The sequence below is a fragment of the Ambystoma mexicanum genome, chromosome 6p (assembly GCF_040938575.1).
Source record: "Ambystoma mexicanum isolate Mex_15411 chromosome 6p, UKY_AmexF1_1, whole genome shotgun sequence".
In the NCBI taxonomy this organism is placed as follows: Eukaryota; Metazoa; Chordata; class Amphibia; order Caudata; family Ambystomatidae; genus Ambystoma; species Ambystoma mexicanum.
This window is the reverse complement of record NC_090935.1, coordinates 1,197,791,868-1,197,812,075: the sequence shown is the minus strand read 5'-3', so window position 1 is coordinate 1,197,812,075 and position 20,208 is coordinate 1,197,791,868. Positions and strand designations below refer to the sequence as shown.

Sequence of the window (20,208 nt, the reverse complement as noted above, 5' to 3'; positions counted from 1 at the left end):
GAGGTCTTATTCTTCTCTGTCCACTTTACGTGAACTTAAAAACTTTCTTTTGCCTTCAGTTTATTGATTGGACAATTTCCATAATTTCTGTATTGTACCATTTGTAAACTGTGCAGCGGCGGCGAAAGCGCTTTCTAAATAAAATACAAGTATGTATAGGCTTGTGGATTGTTCTGGTAGCTATAGGTGCAGATTACACAAATAGTAAGGCAACAAGCGCAACACCATCTTAAAAGGATACATTACACAAGAGCCAAGATCACAGATCGGGGAAGTCGAGCACAGGGGGTGAATTCCCAAGGATAAATATTCTCTATAAGGAGCGGACTCTTAAGTGCCAAGAGCTAATCACTTGGTGTGTCCTTGTGAGGGAAATCCGCCTTAGATGCATTATCATCAAAGATGTATTCAAATTGGGCAGAAACGATACGTCTCAACACCTTCGAGGAGGGAATATGTCTCGAGTGTCCTCATGCAGACTTTGAGCTGGAGGCAGTTTTAGGTTGGGCCCCGGCAGTGGGGTCTGTCTTGTACATTGGAACATTGAAGGGTGCCTCTCTGCTGCCCCCTACCTCCTACAGCACCAGAGACAGAGCTGGGGAGGGTGCATGGGGTAACAGAGGCCCAAAGGCTGATCCTGGAGGAGCACAGCGTTCAGTACTAGGCCTCACATTGCTGTGCCAAGTAAAGGCCTCGGCAGCAGCCGCTTTTTGCTTGACCATAGCCAGCATGGATGTCCTCAAAGGCATTCATTTGCATCGTTGCCAGTAATGGAATCAGTCATCTGAAATATGCATGAACCCCAAGCACAGGAACCAACCACCTCAGAGTACGATGAGGAGGGTTACACCTTGAATTAAAGAAACACATTTGCATCTAGATTTGGACCACTCCTGCTCGTCTGTGTTTGAGAGTTCTGGAACCAGGCTGGATCTGGGCTTATTGGGGTGCAGAGGAGACCACGCACACCGAAGCTGCAGGAACAGAGAATGGCTTCCCATGCATGTACCTTTGTGGAACACGGTGAACACCTTTGCTACCAGTCCACACCACTGCCTTCAGTGTAGTGCACGGCATGAACGCAGGTACCAGTGCCATGATATGGACACCTGGCACATACATATGACACTTGCAATAACTGCAATGATTAAATTCCAAGGTCTTTACGGGAGATATAAACACGATTTGGTCATATGCAGAGCAGCGATTCCAGGAGCAGCATCTCCGGCACACACAAAAAAAGAACCGGAGGTGTGGGGCATGTGCCGTTCCACATAGCCACATCACACCGGGCAACAGCTGTGGCCATGATGCTGTTGCACGTGACAGAACTGGCCATTGCCCTATACTATGCCCTCTGCTGGCTGTTTAAAGAGTTCTGCAGCCAGACTGTGCCTGAAGGTATTTCTAAAGGGGTGGGGGCATACATTAGAAAAGGAAAATGTGTCCTCTTCAATTGAGAAACATGCAGAGTTCGATTTGTAAGCACTTAAAACCGAATTGCCCGGCCACTTCCCCAATATGTGTACAATTACAAACAATCACTAGATTTGTTTAGTTATTGGGATCTTTGAAAATCTTTCAGAAGCAAACATTCTACTTTCCAGATTATGGGCATATTGAAGAAAGTGTACAAGAAAACATTTGCCTCATATCCTAAATATTATTTCTGAAACATCTTAAAACCATTTTCTCACACTATTTGCCATTGGCCTTAGAAGCTCACTTGTGGGTTGATGTGCAGGTTAAACTAATACAGCCCGTTGCCTGTTGCCGACTCCTCTGCCATGTCACCGGAACAAACCGTTCATTGGTCCCTATGCCATTCCGGATGACTACATTTGTTGGTAAATAGTTCACCCAGCTCTACATCTGACATTTTTATTGCTATTGGGGAGGAAGGATAGGTCAAGGGCAACGCGTTTGACTTGGAAGCAAGACAACGCAGCGCAACGCGGGTTCAAATCCTGATCCTGCACTTAGAAACCACTCATTGGTATAAAGCGCTTTATAAATGAACAATTATAAATAATAAATAAATACATTGCTCTGGCTAGTAAAAGCAGAACTGCAGCAGCGAATCTGAGATATTGTCTCGGGAGCATAGCCAGGGGCAACGCGTTCGGTTAGCGCTTGGAAACCTCCGGGTATTTAGCACTTTATAAATTACCAATCATAATCAAAATATGTACTTACCTATGCATGGATTGACTATTGAAGGTCTGTGGGGTAAGCCCTTATGATCAATGAGCAGGCACACTTCCACCGACATTATTTACTACGGAACTCCTGCAGGTATCTCTTGCAAATATTTCAGAATCATAATACCCAACAATTTACATTTAGTATTTTTACCTTCTCAATGGTTACACTGCAAACTTTTTAAACAAAAGGTTGAAGCTTTTTGTATTGGCCAGTGCTCTTGTCGGCACTGTACGGCCATCTTTGTGCTAGGAGGTGATCGTTCTGCTATTCTGTGCCGGATGACTGGGTATGAACTTTGTATTTGACCTGGCCACACTACCAACCCCCAGTTGTCATGCAAATGCTAAGTGAGTGGAGCTCTTTGGCTGAGGGGAAAGAGTATGCACTAATGGTGAGGACGACAACTGAACCAACAAAAAAGGCCATAGTTCTCTTGTTTTCCACATAACGGTCTGCCATTTTGAATGCCGATTGTTCCAGGGATTTTTTGGTGTATGGTGAACACAACTAGTTAAACTTTTTTTATGTTAATCAAAAAAGTAATTTGTTCTTAACCTTTGCAACAATTGCTTGTAACTACAAACACTGATCGGTGTGATATTACTAGTTACATCGTTTTTCAGTGTTAATTTGTAGAAATGCCAATTCCAATATACCAACATTTTGGGAAACGTCAACCCAGGGCAGAAAATGGAATCTTCACGAAATACACAAAATGAGTCACCAGGAGCAGACTCCAAACCTGCGTCATTAATTTGGCTGCACTCGTTGACTGTCATTCATCCATGGCTTAAGGGGATACCCTTCCGTAGGTTTCACATTCAGTGAACTGCAATTTTCCAAACAGTCGCCGGCTTACCGTGCAGTGCCGATTTACACCTAATCACTCGAACAACCTCACACACATGAATGAGTCCAAACAGAAGGAAGACTTGGCTTGAGTGGTTTCTCGGATCAGGTCTCCACATTTTTGTTTATTAGTTTCTGCTACATTTACGACTGTCACAAACAAAATACTGACAGGACTTTCTTTTCTTGTTTTAAATAGACAATAAACCACACTTGGGACTTGGACACCTCCATTCAGCCAGGAAAACAAACGTTGTCTGGCACTAGGCCGTAGCCTGGGGTGACTCCAGTTACTCCTTGGATTCATTAAGGTACCTAGGTTCCCTCACAATAATCATGGTCACCTGCGAACCCGGCGGCCATTTTAAGGAAACATGAGAAAAAATATGGGTACTGTGACCTGATCTAATCTTTTCCGTATTGAAAGGACACCATCCTACGGACAAACTAAGCACACACTTCATCCTTAAAAAAAATAGCTTAGTGTACTTTCTTTCTCTCAATGATATCAAGTGGTACAGTAAATAGCCAGTCTTTCAAGGTGAATGGAAATGAATCATCCTTAGTACCAAGTCTATGGAGGTCAAGAAAAAATATATTTATATTTTATGGAAAACACGTTATTTACACAATACATATGATGCAAGACAAGAAATAATAATCCATACAAAAGCGTGACCCAAGTGAGGAATGTATGGAACATATCACTTTTGACTTTTCAGATGATGTCATCGTGGATGCAGAACATGGTCCTGCTGCTTAGGATCAACAGCTCCAATTCCCTCAGGGACTAGTTTCCTTACGTTTCCCCCACACAATTAGGCTTGACATGGAAAGAAAACAATTCAGACGCAGGCTCAATTTTCTTTTTCCAAATCCACAATTATCTGAGAAGGATTCTTATGCTTTCTTTTGAAACAATCTTTCTTACGGGGAAACGAAACAAAATGAAGGAGAAAAAAAAGGACCTTAAAAAGAAACAATATTGCCCTTTGTCACCATAAAATCAAATCATTATTTTAACTTTTATTTTGGCATCATACACTTTGGTCACAAAATACTGACTCTGAATTGGGGTGCTCACCTCAAAACACCCTGCTATAAAAGGTAGGTTTGTTGTAGTGTTTTTTTTTTCCTTATTCCGCTTAAGTTCTCGCAACAGCTCACCGTTCCCCCTGACAAAGCACATCGGGAGAGGACGGGAAAGAGGTGGCCTTAATTTTCGTTTTTTTTTTAGCATTATGAAATAATCTAGGAGTCTACTGAAACAAAGGGCGCCCCGGCCGAGCTCGTTCACCCTTTGAGCGTACATGTTCGGCAGCAAAGTTGCTGAAGCACTTTCCGCTGGCAGAGGTTGTTCTTTTTCACTAGCATACAGAAACCGCCCTCCGCCCAAGATTCTTCCGTTGCTTTCCAGAGGGCGCCAACAGAAAGGGTGCAGGGAGGAAGTTGAAGAGTTGGAGAGGGTGGCGGACACGCAAGGAGGTGTTTTGATTGGTCAGAGCAGGCAGATTTGGTAGAAGAGATCATTCAGGAGCAGCAGGAGACAGCAGAAAGGGTTGGTCCATCACATAACAAATAGCATTCAACAGCAGGATTTTTTCAACAGGAAGGAAGAGAGTGTTCCAGTGATTGGTATCCATTTATGAAAAGAAAAAAGATCAGAAAGATAATAATTAGATAACAGTAGTAAATACAGATAAAGGATTTGTAATCTTAGCTCTGGGTGATCGAGCAGATGTAGAAGCACAGTGCAGAAAAATAAGACATATGCAAAAGTACACTGGATCTTGAGGGAAGATTTCTCAAGGTCATTCTTTATCCGGTCCTGTACTAGTTGACTGCAAACACAGCCCCTAAAACCCAGATCATGTTGTCAAGGGAACCGCCATGTTATCCTCCATTGGTGCCAAATGGAAACTGTCTGGTCTTGATATGGGATTGGGGAACACACCACTGCAACATAACTAGGATCTATAATTCAACTGTAAAAAGCGGTTTTAAAATGGTGAACCATGGAGACAATCTGCTGCTAAAACTGCAGCTATCGGGCCTTTATTCACCACAAAGTTAATGTAGGGTTTGTATGATGCACAGAGTGTAAAACAGCTGGAAAAGTAGACATTACATGGAATCACCTGTGTCCCGTTCATGTGTCATTTTTGCAGCGGGTACATTGCCTCAGTGGACATGCAAGGGGTGAAGAATGCAATAAACTACACAACTCACTCTTACAACGTAGCCTAAAACCTTGCCTAACAATCCAGAGTCCCAGTCAATATTTGAACCCAGTTTGACAGTACAATACATAAGCAATAAGTGCAGGGATGGAGGGGTCAGGGGGGGCATTACTGTATGGGGTAATGACCCAGGAACCATATTTACAGGCCCAGAGTGATGCGTTAATGCCCCAACCAGAAAGGGGCTTATTGCTATTAGTACCGATTTAAAAAAAAAAACATTCATTAAAAATCTCCCACCATAACTGACACTTTGAAAGGAAATGGATGGATTCATTTTACACGTGGGTAGTTTTCCTGGAAATTTGAAGTGTAAGCCGCGGATGACACGCGACAATAATTGGTTAACTCTACGAGCCTTAACTAGAGAAGAAAAACAGCAGCATCTAGCTTTTCAGCATATCTCCCATATAACATGACAGACAACCTGATAGATGTTACAATCCACAGTGCCACAGACCCTGGGGAGGTGTCCTTGTTTAGCACAGCAAAGTGCCAAATTTCACAATGGATTGAAAACGTACATTTCAGTTCTTAAACCTATTTCTTTCACACTTACAATTTCACCCGACAACTTTTTAAGCCTCTCTCCGTGGAGGTGTTAGCGCACTTCAATGTCAGGCATTTTCACTGAAACCTCATAAATACAGTGGCCACACCGGCGGTAACGGCTTGGCAGCCCAAGTTAACGGGCCGAGTGAAGCAAGGGCAGTTAAGTGGGCGCCAGGACGTCACTCCCCCGGTGTAGCCCATGGAACGGGTTACTAACATCATTAGCAGCCCGGGTTACGCGCGCATCCCGTTCAATGAATAAAAATACTTTGCCAAGATGGCCGCCATGGTTGTAGAAGGCGGGGCTCTGTACGGAGCCCCTCTTCCATTACCATGGCAGCTGGAAAAACGAGATGCATTGAAGCTGCAGCTGTGGGCGGCGCCACCACCACAATCAGGTAAGTGGGATTGGGGGTTAAGATTATTACTAACAAAAAAAGGAAAGGGTGAGTGCCTAGAAGATGGCAGAGCGAGTGGGATAGGCAGCCTGCAGATTCTGTGGAACGCAGACTGAGATCAGAGGTTTTAGTCCACGATCCGCACAACCTGATTGGCTGCGGCCCGAATGCTAATGGAATTTGTGGCATAGTATGTCATTAGGGCATTTTACGCACCCTTAAAGTTGATGTAATGCGCCACATAGGCACTAATGGAATTAAACATTAAAAGCGTAAGAGTTATTAGAAACTACTGTAGGAACAAATATTCTACTTTTGAGAGGCAGCTCGGAAAGGTGTTACCCGTTTGTGTAAATCAGGCTATAGGTGAGTGAATGTGGACATACAATGTAGGCGATGAAGGATTTTCAAGAACTTCAGGAAATTTGATCATTTAAAAAAAGGAATGAATCTTGTAATTACCAGTATGGTACCAAATTACAACCAGTAATGCTACGGGTCCAGGTTCATACTGGTATTAGGGGTGACTTCAGGATTAAATGTGTCCTCTAGGTCAATAAATGAAGAATATATGGCCGCACTGGATGTTCTTATTATCATATCTGGATAAAGCAAATATGTTACAGTTCATAACATGGAAATGCAATGGACTCATCCACGATGACCGTTTGTTTTCAAAAGCACTGGCACATAAGATTGGTCTGAGAGCTGGAAGGGATCCCCAAGTTTTCTTACAGAAAGAGTGCTGTAACTCACCATCTTTACAAACTGTACCAACTATACAGACTCCGGCATCCAACATGTAGCCACTTGGACAACTGGTACAGTTCTTCTCCCCGGGTCCATGGCACTCCAAACAGCTGGCATCACACCTACAAGAGATTGCAAGGACACACATAAGAAAACTCTACAGGGGGGCGGGGGGTTTAGAAGTTATAAAAAGTGTTCCTCCAGATCAGTCTCCGGGGAGCAGTGCTCCGCACCCTGCTGGTGGTCGGGACACATGAATGGTCCGTTTATAGTACAGTTGACAAAAAGCAATGGCCTTCTGGCCAGCTCCTTGCAGTTCTCGATGGTATTTCTATACACTCTTCCCATCTGCAAGACCCCCCTCCCCGCAGAAGCCGCAGTCCACAGATATGAAACTATGCATGTCCTTAGGTGCCCCCGGTTTGGTGTGCCAGTTGGACATCCAAACATTTCTCTGAATAATGGACACACCACCTCACAAGTAAGAGGACTAGAAATTGGTGTTGGTCAGAGAGCGGTGCGGGAGGGGGGTGTCTTTGTTCGATGTGTCTTCATAAGGTGTAATGCATTTGGTGGTTGAGCAGGCCAGGGACTTAACCATGAGGTCACATGTGGAGGGTCTAGCCTTTTGTGAACGGTATGGAGGTTGCATGGCTACGGCACGGAGGGCGCGCGACATCCAGGATAGAGCTTTCTTTTCTGATGGACACATTCCTCAACTGCACCTTGAGCCAGGGCTTGCAAAGAACAAGGTTTCAAAACAGGTTTCTATCCACGTCGGTTCGTCAAAATGCCCTGAGGCCTATTGTAATGGGAAATGCACTATTCTTCAGCTGTTCGTGCAGTGGAGCGTTTTCAGGTGCAGTGATGTGGTTGGATGCAGCACTGATGAGTGGTCAAAAAACACACACGCCGCAATCATGTGTCAGTACTGGTGAAACAGTTCGTGATGGGGAAATCAAATTTTATGAGTCAAACACGGTCAGGGATCGTAAAATATTTGACAACTTGTTCAAACAGTTCAAACTTCTAAACACAACATGATTTATAATTACGCGATTTATAATTTACGCCGTGCGTTAAAATGAAATTTGTTAGACATTCCCTGGCCACTCCCAATTCTTTGGAATACCTTTCCACTGATCACGTGATAGAAGACACTGAAAAAAATGTGCTTCCCATGGCATACAATGTGGGGGACACCCTAACAAATGGGTAGTAATCACAATCACTGCATGGGTCACAGAAAGGGCCTTTCATAGGCGGCACACCAGGCACACGTGAGGCATCAAGGGGCATTAGAGTGGGCACTTAAAGGAACAGTGGGACTTAGTTGATCTGTTCACAACATGTGTAGCACTCACAGCAATAGGCGTTACCTTGGAGTCACGTGTACCATCACTGGGGAGATTATATGGGGATAGCATGGGCCAATCTGACACGCGCCACATGCGAGATGGCGGGGGTGGCACCAGATGGTTCCACGAGAGGCACCGTCCCCATCACACGTGACGCTCTCAAGGCTTCAAAAGAAACACTGAGATACTCAAATGAAGGACATTGACATAATGTGGAGAGGTATTGGGGGCAAAATGCAAGGGCATAAAGGGCACCACACCGTGGACATCAAAGGCTTCAAATGCGACTTAACCAAGAAACATATCGGAGAAACACTAAGGACATCCATGAAAAATAATTCTGGGGCATCCAATCCGAAACCAATGAATGTTCTTGAGACGCTGAAAGGAGGGCTATGGTACAATGCTATGGTACAATGAGAAACCGTATCCATTATTTGGGGGGGGGGGGGGATTCTTTGTGACCAGAGACAAATATGGTAACTGATTTTGTATTTGGTTTATGTGAAGGTGAATTTCTAATATTCCATTATTCTTTGTTTATACTTCGAGAATTAATTTGATTTCTACAATCATAAGAAACAGCAATGCGCTCTTTGCATTATGATTTTTCATGCAGATTTGCTGTTTCATGGCAGCTAAAACCAAGTCAACAAAACTATACTTTTGTTGGGGCCACTGCACAATGCAGTGGAGTTATACCATCAAATCCTTTCTTTTCTCTACCCTTTCTCATCTACTCCACTCTGCCACACATGGAAAGTTAGGCTGGTTCCATTTGAAACCAGTGGCAAATGCATGTCTTGATGCAATGTAATGCATCTGCAAGGGTGGAAAAACACAGCCTTTTTGATTTTTATTATATAAAATTATGCGTGTAAATCTTTCTCTGAAAGGAAGGTCTGCTAAGCAGACTCTTTCAAAAATTCTCCATGCCAAAATTATAGTGCAACCACTTGTCTTTGCTGAGATAATTTACAGCCACCATCAACACCAGCATTGCCATGGCACAAGGCAGGTGTAAAGGTCACATGCGCATCCATGACTGACAGCTGGTGGAATACGAAGTAACAGCATGCAGAGGTGGGTTTTTAATCATCGGCACCACTGATATGAAACCTCATCATTGTATGCTTTAGTCAATTTGATGGAACGTACATCTTTAGATACAAGCCATGCCCATTTGTAGCATGGTGACTAAGAGCACCCAATTATACAGCCACAGCAATTTGGTATCGTACCCGATTTAGCTCTGTGGGCTTGAATGCAGCCATTACAGGTCTGATATATATCAGCGTCTATCTTCAATGTCTTCACTACAGCCATGTAGGAGAATGGCCAGTAACTCAGCTTGCTTTGATCCTCCAGAAGAAGGGTAATACCTTCCTCCAGGGCGCAGGCACCCTTCCAAAGTTAGTCTCCTGGGAACCGGTGCTTCAAAAGGTATCACAGACAAAGTCACACTCACATCAGTGTCTTGACTACCGGAGTCCCTTCAAAGTCAGTAAACATAGGAAAAGGATGGAGTTAGATTAGCTGGAAGGGAGAGGTTGGCTGAGAGAGGGGTTCCACCATCTTGGTTTCTGTTGGGGCTCTGCACCACTTCCTGTCTCCCCCATTTCCGGCAGGGCAGGGAAGGACAAGGCATTCTGTGAATGAAGTTAGAAGGCAAATGGGTAATTGTTACAACAGCCTGGATTGCTTTCCATACAGCAGGCCTGCCTTGGACTAGTCCTCTGTGACAGTTTGCCTTTATAAGGAGGGGACATCATCTCCTGCTGTGATTTATCTTTGGACTCTGAAAGAGGATTAATCTGGAACTCTGATGGGGATACAGTCTATTCCAAAGACCTCTGCCAGAGAGGTGAAGATATAAGCTTCCAAGGCAGAGGCGGGCGCAGCCCCCTAGCTATCCCTAGAAAACAGTGAGAGTGATACTGCTGTTGGCCGCTGTTGGCTGTGCACTGGAAAAAGGATCCTGTTCACTGGGAGGTGAGGGTCCACTGGCGATGCAGGTGGGCACCTCACACCAGACAAGGCTCTGGTTTAAAGTCAATGATTGATTACTACCAAATAGGAAAGAGCAATTATTAATAACTCAATAAAGATAGATAAACGGACAATGCCTCAAGATAATAGCAGGAGTACAGCAATGTGTGTAAAAGTGGGAGTACATTACGTCATACCGCGCCATTATAGCCATATTTAACTGCGTTGTGTTGTAGTCATTAAGTGATTTAAGAAGTTTCGATTGAAAACCAGAGTACACATTCGCTCAGGGGCTGCACTACGGCATTATTGTATGTCTGCACACACAGATTGCTGAAGACTACATTACATAACAGCGGGGGGAAGAGGCATCTTCCCATGTGAAATAAATAAATGGTACAGACCCCATGACAACGGCTCAAACAACACTAGCATGGGGACAATGTTACTTCCTAGAGCACTCTCAGTAGCCAACATATATGACTAGCTGATGCCCAACTATTCAAAAGACATGGTTTACCCCACTTCTCAAACTAGAGGCAAGAATGATGGATTGCACAGTTTGCCACGTGTAAAGGAACTCGATGCCCGCAATCATTGCATCTGCAAAGTGCCGCAAAGTGGTAGGGTGCAGGGGCGTTGCTAGGGGGGGGCTAAGGGGGCTATAGCCCCTGATCTTTTGGTTGTAGCCCCGGATAGAATCTCAGGAGCTACAGCCAAAAGACTAGCTAGCCCCCAGTCCCAACAGTTCCAACATCAGCGTAGCCCCGGGTCTTTTCCAGACCTAGCCACTCCCCTGGTAAGGTGGTCCAGTGAGTGCAATACCCAATTCAGTGACGCAGAATGACTCGTTATGTTTAGTGGTGGAAGAAGGGGCTGGTATTCAGACCCTGCGGGGATATGACCAGTACGTGCCGGGGCTTGGCAGAATCGGCCTGTGATGGCGCCCTAAGGAGTCTTTGCTTCCATTTTGATTTAGATCAAATGCTGCAACCTCCTTACACCCTTGCATTTGGAAGACAGGACACAGTGGGAAAGTCTTGAAATCCGATAGAAGCGGAGGGATTTCTGGAGACGATTGTAGAAATTGTGTATGCTTAATTGTCAAATGGAAGCATTCGCACCCGCGTCTGAAATCTGAATTAAGAAGTTTCTATAATGTTGATGAGGGTGGTGGTGGTGGTGGAAGGACCAGGGCATACATGCAATGAACGAATACAGGTTTGCCTCGTGCTAATTGCCCTTTCACCAGAGCAAAGTTTCCGCAATAGCACCGTCTGTTTTGAAGTCTTTCGCTCGGGCAGCAATGGGTACTGTATGCCTGGGTGCAGAAATGCTTCTATCTGCAGATCCATAATTAAGAAGAGCTAAACCCATTGCAATAGCCATCTCCAACACCACACAGCGCACGGTTTAAAAGACACATTTTGTTTTACAAGCCCAGAAAAGGACGCCCATCTTGCATCCATTCTAGACCAGCGATTGTCTAGGAGATTACATGGCATTTGGGAGACCTCTACATTACAGCAACATGCTGTAACTTGCTGTGAGCAGCCTGTTCTCATAATGGTGCTGTGACTAATTATCTTTGGAACTGTAAACAATATTCCAAACAGTAGAGCCGCGCATCACATGCGGAGATGATCAAAAACAGTATTTGCAGACACACACGCGCGCGCGCACACCCACATATATATACACACACACCCTGACCCACATGCGCCCCCCACACTCACACCCAACCACCCACCGACCCACCCACCCACATCCACACACCCTCACCCACAACCACCCACGACCCACCCACATGCACACACCCTCACCCACATGCACGCTTACTTTTTGCAGGTTTTGTAGCCACTTTCTGGGGACAGGTCAAAGTAATAGCCGGTGCTGCAAGACTGAACACATCTGCCATCTTCCATCAGGTACACATCCGTGCAGTTTATGCACGCATCAGCGCCTGCACCTTTAATGCGAGAGAGAAAACAGTGTGATGTGTGTACAGGGTACCGCACTTTACCTCACTGGCACAGACACCAAGATCGACCGATAGGTGCACAATCTCCTGCTTTGTTCTTACACACACGGAAAAAGCACACCTTGTGTACACCAAGAACACATTTGAATATAAAAACGCTGCATATTCGCACAGGAATACATTAACTATGCAATACATTACCATCATGAATACATAGATATTATAGTAATAGCGCAATTGACATCACAATACTACAAATGTGAGGGGAGCGTGATGAACTGCAAAATCACCTGCACTGGGTCTGTAATTCTCCGAAGCACGTGCCTTGGTAAGGACCTACAGACAAAACCATGAGCAGTAACCAACATACCAAAGGCAACTAGGCGCGAGGGGGTTGATATAGCGTTCACAAATTGTGGTTTATTAGATCAACAAACCTAAGTATTCAAAACGTAGAACAGAACATCAAGGCTCGGGTAGCCAAATTAAAGCATTAGCAAAAGACAGCCAACACGTGTTTCGGCCAAAAAACAGGTCTTTCTCAAGGCCATCACAAGACTCCTGGCACATCTATGACATCACAGAAAGTGGCATTACTGAAATATATTAACAGTGAAACCTCAAATAGTAGAGGGGGATTGAAAGTGACATCACGCAACTTTTGGCCCATCAGTGACATCACGTGATCGTAAATCTAGGCGACTAATGCAATGTATATTGTTTCATGACCAATCTGAGATTGAGATTTTTGTTAAACCGTTATTGAGAAGCACAGTCACGGAGCTGCTCAATGTAGCAAATGCCGGCAGCATGCCGCCTTGGCATACCGCAGTGTCCACATTGCTTAAATCACACGTTCAAAAACAACCCGCCGTGTTGGCCAGAAGCCACATGTGGTTATAGCATCTGCTATCCCTAGGAGTGCCAAACATTAAGGAGAAGCCAACCCGTCCCACTCCAGAGGTTTTGTACTACAACTCCCATGATCCCTCACCACTCAATATGCAGAAGGGGCTTAATGGGGGTTATGGACCAAACATCTGGAGTGTGGCAGGCTACCCAGAGACTGAAAAACACTGGGGGCCTGGCTCCCGTCACTGCAAGTCAGACTCGAACCCTCCCTTCCCCCGTCTGCTGTAGCAGCTTTACGGTGGCGTTGCAGCAGTGCCTTTGATAATGTTTTTGAATGGCGCAGAAACAGCTTTTCGTGCTAAATTGATATATCTCTTGCAACGAGGAGTAGGTGCTCAAAACAATGCAATGTATTTTTTTGGGGCCGATGAGTCTGGGCCGAAATTAAGCTCTCGGATGTCACTAAACCGACTGTGGCAAAACCCCATTGCTTTCCCTTTCATAGCAATACAGAATAAAATAAAAAAATTGCATTATTTTTATTTTTTTATGTTCATCTTTTTATTAGCATTTCAATGAATCAACATAGGATAATGAACATTAACATTCCAAGTTCATTGCATTTCGTAGTAAACTGTCATACTCTGAACTCATTTGACCTTTCTACATAAAACAAATTAAAACAAATAGACCCATAAAAATGCCAAAGAACAAGATGAAATTAATAGTCCCCCAGCTTCCTATAAAAATCACTCACACAGTCTGGTCGAAATGGATACATTATTTTTTGCTCAAAATCTGCCAAGCAACCTGCACACATAACTTGATTCATGGAATTATTTGTGCGTAAAACGCACATTTGCGCGCCATTCTGCCTGAAAATTCCTGTTTGAGGTATGGGGATTTTCAGGCAGAATGGCGCGCAAATGTGCGTTTTACGCGCAAATAATTCCATGAATCAGGGGCGAAGTCTATTATTTCTATAGGCTCCAATTTAAATAAAGCAGTAGCCAGGTTTCAACTCCAGAAGACCATTCTTACACAAACATGATTTTGCATTGCCTCTGATCCAATGGGTAAAACAAGACTGTGTTCCAGAGATTGGTCAGATTGGCAAAAGACACTTTTTAATTTGTATTTATTTTATTTCTATACGGGAGGAACAATGATCTTTTGCTCACATAATAGTGTACAACAGATAAGAAAACAGATTTGATGGGAAGCAGTGAGCTTCTTACAATGGGGTGAGTTTGAGGGACATTCTGACCAGGTTGTGGAGGGGAGTAAATGGAAAAGTCACCATGGACAATACATAAGTGGACATACATAGATTAAGGACACCCAATATTGGACATTTTTAAGTGCAAATTGGTGGTACGGCCAGCTGTGCTCAGCACGTGACCATAATGGGTGAAGTGCTAGAACGGAGGCAGAGGAAGTGAAAGATGGAGGCGGGGTAGAGGTGAGGGAAACATGTTTGTTAGCAGGCAAATGAGGTAGGTTATGAGGGTAACTCAGAGGGGAGGAGGGCTTTTAGTTTGGTTTTGAATACATCCGTGTGGACTTTTTCTCAGGTGTCCGGGAGAAGAGAATTGTATGCAAGTGGAGCAAGAAGAGAGAAAGAGAGGAAGCACAGGGAGGATGAGCAGCCACAGGGGTTATCGAGGAGGCAGAGCGGAGATTACGGGAAGGCCTATAGAGTTGGATAGAAATAGTGGTGCCTTAGTGTGGATAGATTTGTGAACCAGGAGAAGAAATTTAAATCTGGCCTTGTTTTGCTTCATGAGCCATCCATCCTAGTGATGGTACGAGGAGGTAGGTGTAAAGTGAGGGAGTTGAAAGAGTGCTGGTAGCAAAGTTAATAATGTTGTCGAGAGGACAGAGATCATAGCTGGGGAGACCAAAAGAGAATGCTGGCAGTTTAGAGAAGACAGGAATGGTAAAGAGATGGTTGGCAGTGTTGAAAGGAAGTTGGTGCCTCATTTTTCTGACATTTAGCAGGATGTGTCAATCAGCTGTTCCAGTATTGGAGATGAAAGTAGAGAAGGAGTCAAGTACCCCCAGCTCAACCAACTCACCCATATTGCCTATATGTTGGGAACCAGCGGTTGAGACACATGCGGTACCAGTGAAAATACCGATACCAAGGAGAATCCTGGATGCAAGGTTCCCATTGAGAAAGCCATACCTGCATACAAGACAATATGATGGTCATTTGAATAAAATCCCAGAAGAAGCAGGACCAATGAATGAAAGAGCAGATTGGTGACATCATACGAAGGAATACTGATGCACTGAGAATTGAGGCAGATACAAGAGAATATAGATATTATATAAGGCATCAAGAAAGTCTCAAAGATAAGTGACATTTCGGGCTTGAGGTGAAGACACTTGTGCTACAGAAACAACAAAGATATCAAGTCATTTTACACATGTACAGATACAAGCAGACCAAGTATTCTTGAGGGTAGCTAAGTAGTGAAAAGATCGCGGCATGCGCCAATGTATACATATATAGGAATCAAGTGACAAATGGATGTTTGCACTACGTATTATAGCAGAGCTGGGCCAGAGAAAGAAGTCCCTTTTTTCTAGTGTGTCGCAGTTGAAAAACAATGAAATTACAGAAGTGAATCTAAGAAAGGCGAGGCTGGTTCAGCCCCAAGAAGCCAAGGTCTTGTCGGACTGGAATGAGCAGACTGTTACAATCGGGTGAAAGAATGAAACTCCTGTTCAGAAGGCATGGAAGAAAACAAAGACGTCAGAGTTTCATTAAATAGCAGTATTTTAAATGCACCAGAGCTCAAATTTGTGGTCTTCAGTCACGTGAATGAATGGAACTGGACAAACATGACAAACCACGCCTACGCAGAGAGGCAGAGGGTGCCTTTATTCCCCTGTATTTTCCAGAGCTAAGAACATTTCCAAGGCCAAGTTCAAAGGCTTAATTTACTTGCAGACCCCTCGGTGATGAGAGATGATACGCTAATTGGTGGGAAGCTATGGTTATGACCAGCTCACCAGCACCTGGAAGTCCAGCTTGCGTGCTGCTAACATGGGTGGAAAAGTATTGATAAATGTAAGAGTGCTAACCAATGGTAGGGTGCCACGTGATTGAGAGCCCTATAGTTTGTGTAACCAATGGGACGTCTTGTATTTAGTGACGTTCATAGTGACTTGTTTACAGGATGGGCTTAGTAGTCCCACCTGATGTTAAGGAGCCTATCACTTTCTAGATTAGTATGGAACGTATATCTAGATGTTCCTTTTAAGCCTATCACATTTGCCACTAGGTTTTTGTAGTTTGGCACGTAGGATGACTTTAGTAAGTACGCAGGTTAACGTCATCAATGACGAGTTTTTACTATAAGTATCATGTTTTTTCTGAAGCAAAATGAGACACCATGCTATGAGACGTCCATTGATGGCCGTTGTACTCCGTTTTAGATAATTGATATTAAAACAGTCATCTTTGCCAGCTTCCTGAGTCGTTTTGATTATTGATGTTTGAGTAACTTCTGCAGCCCCATTCATCACAAAGTTATTGCTACCTCATCTTAAAGGGCTGGGTCAGCTGTCCCGGTTCACAGTCAGAGGACGCCAAGGTTTCTAGCTGAAGAAGAGTAGTGGAGTGTGTCAGGTGGGAACTGGATAGGCAGAGGAAGAGAGGGAGCCTTTGACAGGGAAGAAAAGTACCTCTTTTTTGGTACAGTTTAACATCAGAGAGTCCAATGCCATACAATATTTAATGGCAAGAGACAGTTGGAAATTTTGATGGAGGGATAAGAGGAGAGTTTAGGAAAAGGGAAAAAGATTTGGGTGTCATCTGGGAAGAGTTGGTACAAGAACCTAAAGGAGGAGATTAGTGCCACAAAAGCATAAGTGTATTGTAAAGAGGAGCGGACCCAAGACAGAGCCTTGTGGAACACCAACACCTAGAGGAGTTAGTTGAGAGGTGCAGTTGCTCCAGGAGACAGAATTGGTGAGGTGCAAGGTAGGATTCAATCCAGGTAAGGGCTTAGTCCCGAATCCCAAGAACAACAAGAGTATTAAGGAGATCAGGGTGATCGACAGTGTCAAAGGCAGCAGACAGGTCAAGGAGAATTAGAATAGAGGATAGGTTTGAGTGCTTAGCAGAGGCGATGAAGTTGGACACATTCACAAGTGGTCAATTGCTGGTTGAGTTACCAAACAGTGACATATTATAATGAAATACACTTTAACACTATGTACAAAGGTGAGAAAGGTGCCTTAAGATACGTCACAAAGCAGAGTTCCTGTACGTCTTAACTATTTCAGGACACCCACTAATACAATTAATGAGCACAGGGGTAACTCTTTTGGATAAACAGGAAGTTTATTTATTTATTTGTATTTGTTTTGTTTTGTATAGCGCCGGGCGGCCCTAGGACATTGTAGCGCTTGTTACAGTAGGCTTGTTGATTACATACTTTAGTTACATACAAAGTTACAGACGTGCAAGATTACAAGTTCCTTACAAGGGTTACAGTGGAACACTGAGTTGGTGTTCAGGTATTTATGCAGAATGCTTAAACAGTTTCGTTTTGAGCATTTTTCTGAAAACAGAATATGATTTTTCATTTCTCAGAGCTGTAGGGAGGGCGTTCCAGTTTTTTGGTGCCAAGTATTGGAAACTGGCGCCACCTACTTTGGTTCTTTTGAAGGAGGGGACGTAGATCTGGTTGGTTAGGTGAGATCTGGTGGGTCTGGAGGACGTGCAGGGGGTGGTCCTTTCGGATAGTTAAGGGGGAGCATTGAGTGAGAGGCACTTGTGTGTAATTGCCAGCGTTCTGAAAAGAATGCGCTCCTTGACTGGAAGCCAGTGTGCGTCTTTTCTTGCTTGAGATGTGTGTTCCCTTTTGGGGATACTTAGCGCAGCTCTAAGGGCATTGTTTGCTTAACTTGTAGTCTTTGTAGGTTTTTGGCAGAGGTGCCCAGGAAGAGTGCGTTGCAGTAGTCAATTTTGGTGCCAACAGTGGCTCTGGCAATGGATAGACAGTTTTGTATTGAAAGGAAGGGTTTGACTGCGTTAATGATTTTAGTGGTGAGTGCTGCAGACGAGGCTATGGCATTAACCTGTCGGGTCATAGATAAGGAGGTGTCAAGATATACCCCTAGTGTTTTTACTGCTGAGGATACTGTGATAGCGGTGTTGTCGACAGTGAAGGAGTTGTACTGTGGTGATAGTTTGTTTAGCGTTTCTTTGGTCCCTACCACAAGGATCTCTGTCTTATCTCAGTTGAGACAGAGTCCATTGGCTGCCATCCAGGTTTGGATAGCAGCGTAGATGTTGGTTAGGGTAGCTGCATCTTGTTCATAGATGTCGGTGAGAGGGATTAAGACTTGTGTGTCGTCAGCATAGTTGGTGTAGGCTATGTTGCAACTGTCAAGGTCATTAAACAGTGGACGAGTGAAAATGTTGTATAAAGTGGGTGCTGTGCAAGAAACTTGTGGTACTCCACAGTGTATGGTGGTGGGTGGGGCAGAGGGCGAGTCAACTCATGAGTCTACCACGGAGGAAGAAATCAATCCAGGCTGTGGCTTCTGGAGAGAAGTGGGCTGCGTTTTTTAGTTGCTTGCCATGGTTGACGAGGTCAAAGGCAGCGGCCAGATCTAATAGAAGGAGGAGTGCGCGTTTGCCTTTGTCCATGATATCTCTGAGTTGTATTTTTAAGTCTAGTAGTGCAGATTCTGCTCCATGACCAGGACCAGGATGGAATTCCGATTGCCTTTTGCCTAGTATTTTATTTTCTTCTAGGAATTTTTGTATTTGTGTATATGCCACCTTATACAGAATCTTGACTAGAAATGGTAGGGTGGTGATGGGCCTGTAGTTGGTGGCTATTTCGGGATCTAGTGTGGGTTTCTTCAGTAGTGGACGTACCCATGCTTCTTTTAAGCAATCCGGGACTGTGTTTGAGTTACAGGAGGCATTGATGAAGGTTTTAAGAAATGTGGCTAAGGTTTCGGTGCAGTCTTTGACTAGTTTAGCCGGACACGCGTCGTCTTTGCAGTTAGAGGGCTTGATGTTTTTGACTATTTCTATTACTTAAGGTGTTGTGACTTCCCTGAAGGAGAGTGCTTTAATTTTGAGTGGGTTGGTCTCGATTTCAGAGCAAGATGTGAGATTGATGCGTTTGGGGAGGTTTTTATGATGTTCCATGATCTTGCCCTGCAGGAGCTCGATTTTACTTATTAAGGCTGTTTGCACACTGGTGCACCATGCTACATCTTTGGGGATTTCTAAGGAATTGGTGGCTGGGCTGGAAAGTTCTTTAGATGGCAAAGAGTTCTTTGGTTTCGGATGTGGCGTTGGTGGTTCTATTGTTGTAGGAGGATTTGGAGGTTAATATGGCTTTTTTTGTAGCTCGCGGCAATGGATTTGTGGGCTACTAGCGTGGCATCCTGTGGGGAGGCTTGCCAGTTCTTTAGTGCTCTCTGTTTTTGTGTTCGGAGTTCCTTGAGTTGAGTAGTGAACCAAGTGTTGTTGTGTTATTTTTTTGGCTTTTTTGTTCTGTAGAGGTGCGATTGCTTCAATGGAAGATTCCATAATGGAGATGTATGTTGCTGCGAGTACAGTGGGGTCTGTGGAGGTGGGGAGAAGGAGGGAGGGTATGTCTAGGAAGGGGAGGATATTTTGTTTGATTAGGTTACGGGCACTTCTGGCTAGTGTGTGGGAAATTTGTGGGTGGGTTGGTGCATGTGGGAATGAAGAAATGGACGAGGTGGTGGTCAGACCGGGGAATAGGCGTGTTGGAAATGACATCTACTTTGCAGTTGTGGTCAGCTACCCAATTGAGGGTGCAACCTTTGCAATGTGTGGGTGTGAGATTTCTTTGCTGGAACCCAAGGTCAAGAAGGGCTTGGGCTAGTGCTTTGGCTGGTTTGTCCTTGGGATCGTTTAGGACTAGGTTGAGGTCAACTAGGAGGAGTGTTTTGGAGGAAGTTTTAAGGTTGTCACTTAGGAGATGCATGAGATTTTCATAAAAGTCGGCTATGGGGCCTGGAGGGCG

General features: G+C 44.3%; 1 protein-coding gene across 3 annotated transcripts in view; it reads right to left on the bottom strand.

Annotated features, from left to right (window-relative positions):
* Positions 1-20,208, bottom strand: part of PCSK5 (proprotein convertase subtilisin/kexin type 5) — a 1,619,480-nt gene that overhangs the window by 556,351 nt on the left and 1,042,921 nt on the right. The window contains exons 19-21 of one of the 3 annotated variants that reach the window (XM_069625844.1): positions 12,181-12,310; positions 7,001-7,116; positions 3,148-4,454 (exon numbers count right to left, since the gene is read on the bottom strand). In XM_069625844.1, the coding sequence (XP_069481945.1) occupies positions 4,348-4,454; positions 7,001-7,116; positions 12,181-12,310 (353 nt within the window). In that variant the 3' untranslated portion in view covers positions 3,148-4,347. Of the gene's footprint in view, positions 1-3,147; positions 4,464-7,000; positions 7,117-12,180; positions 12,311-20,208 lie in introns of those variants that run through there. The other 2 variants (XM_069625843.1, XM_069625842.1) reach the window with 2 other exon arrangements.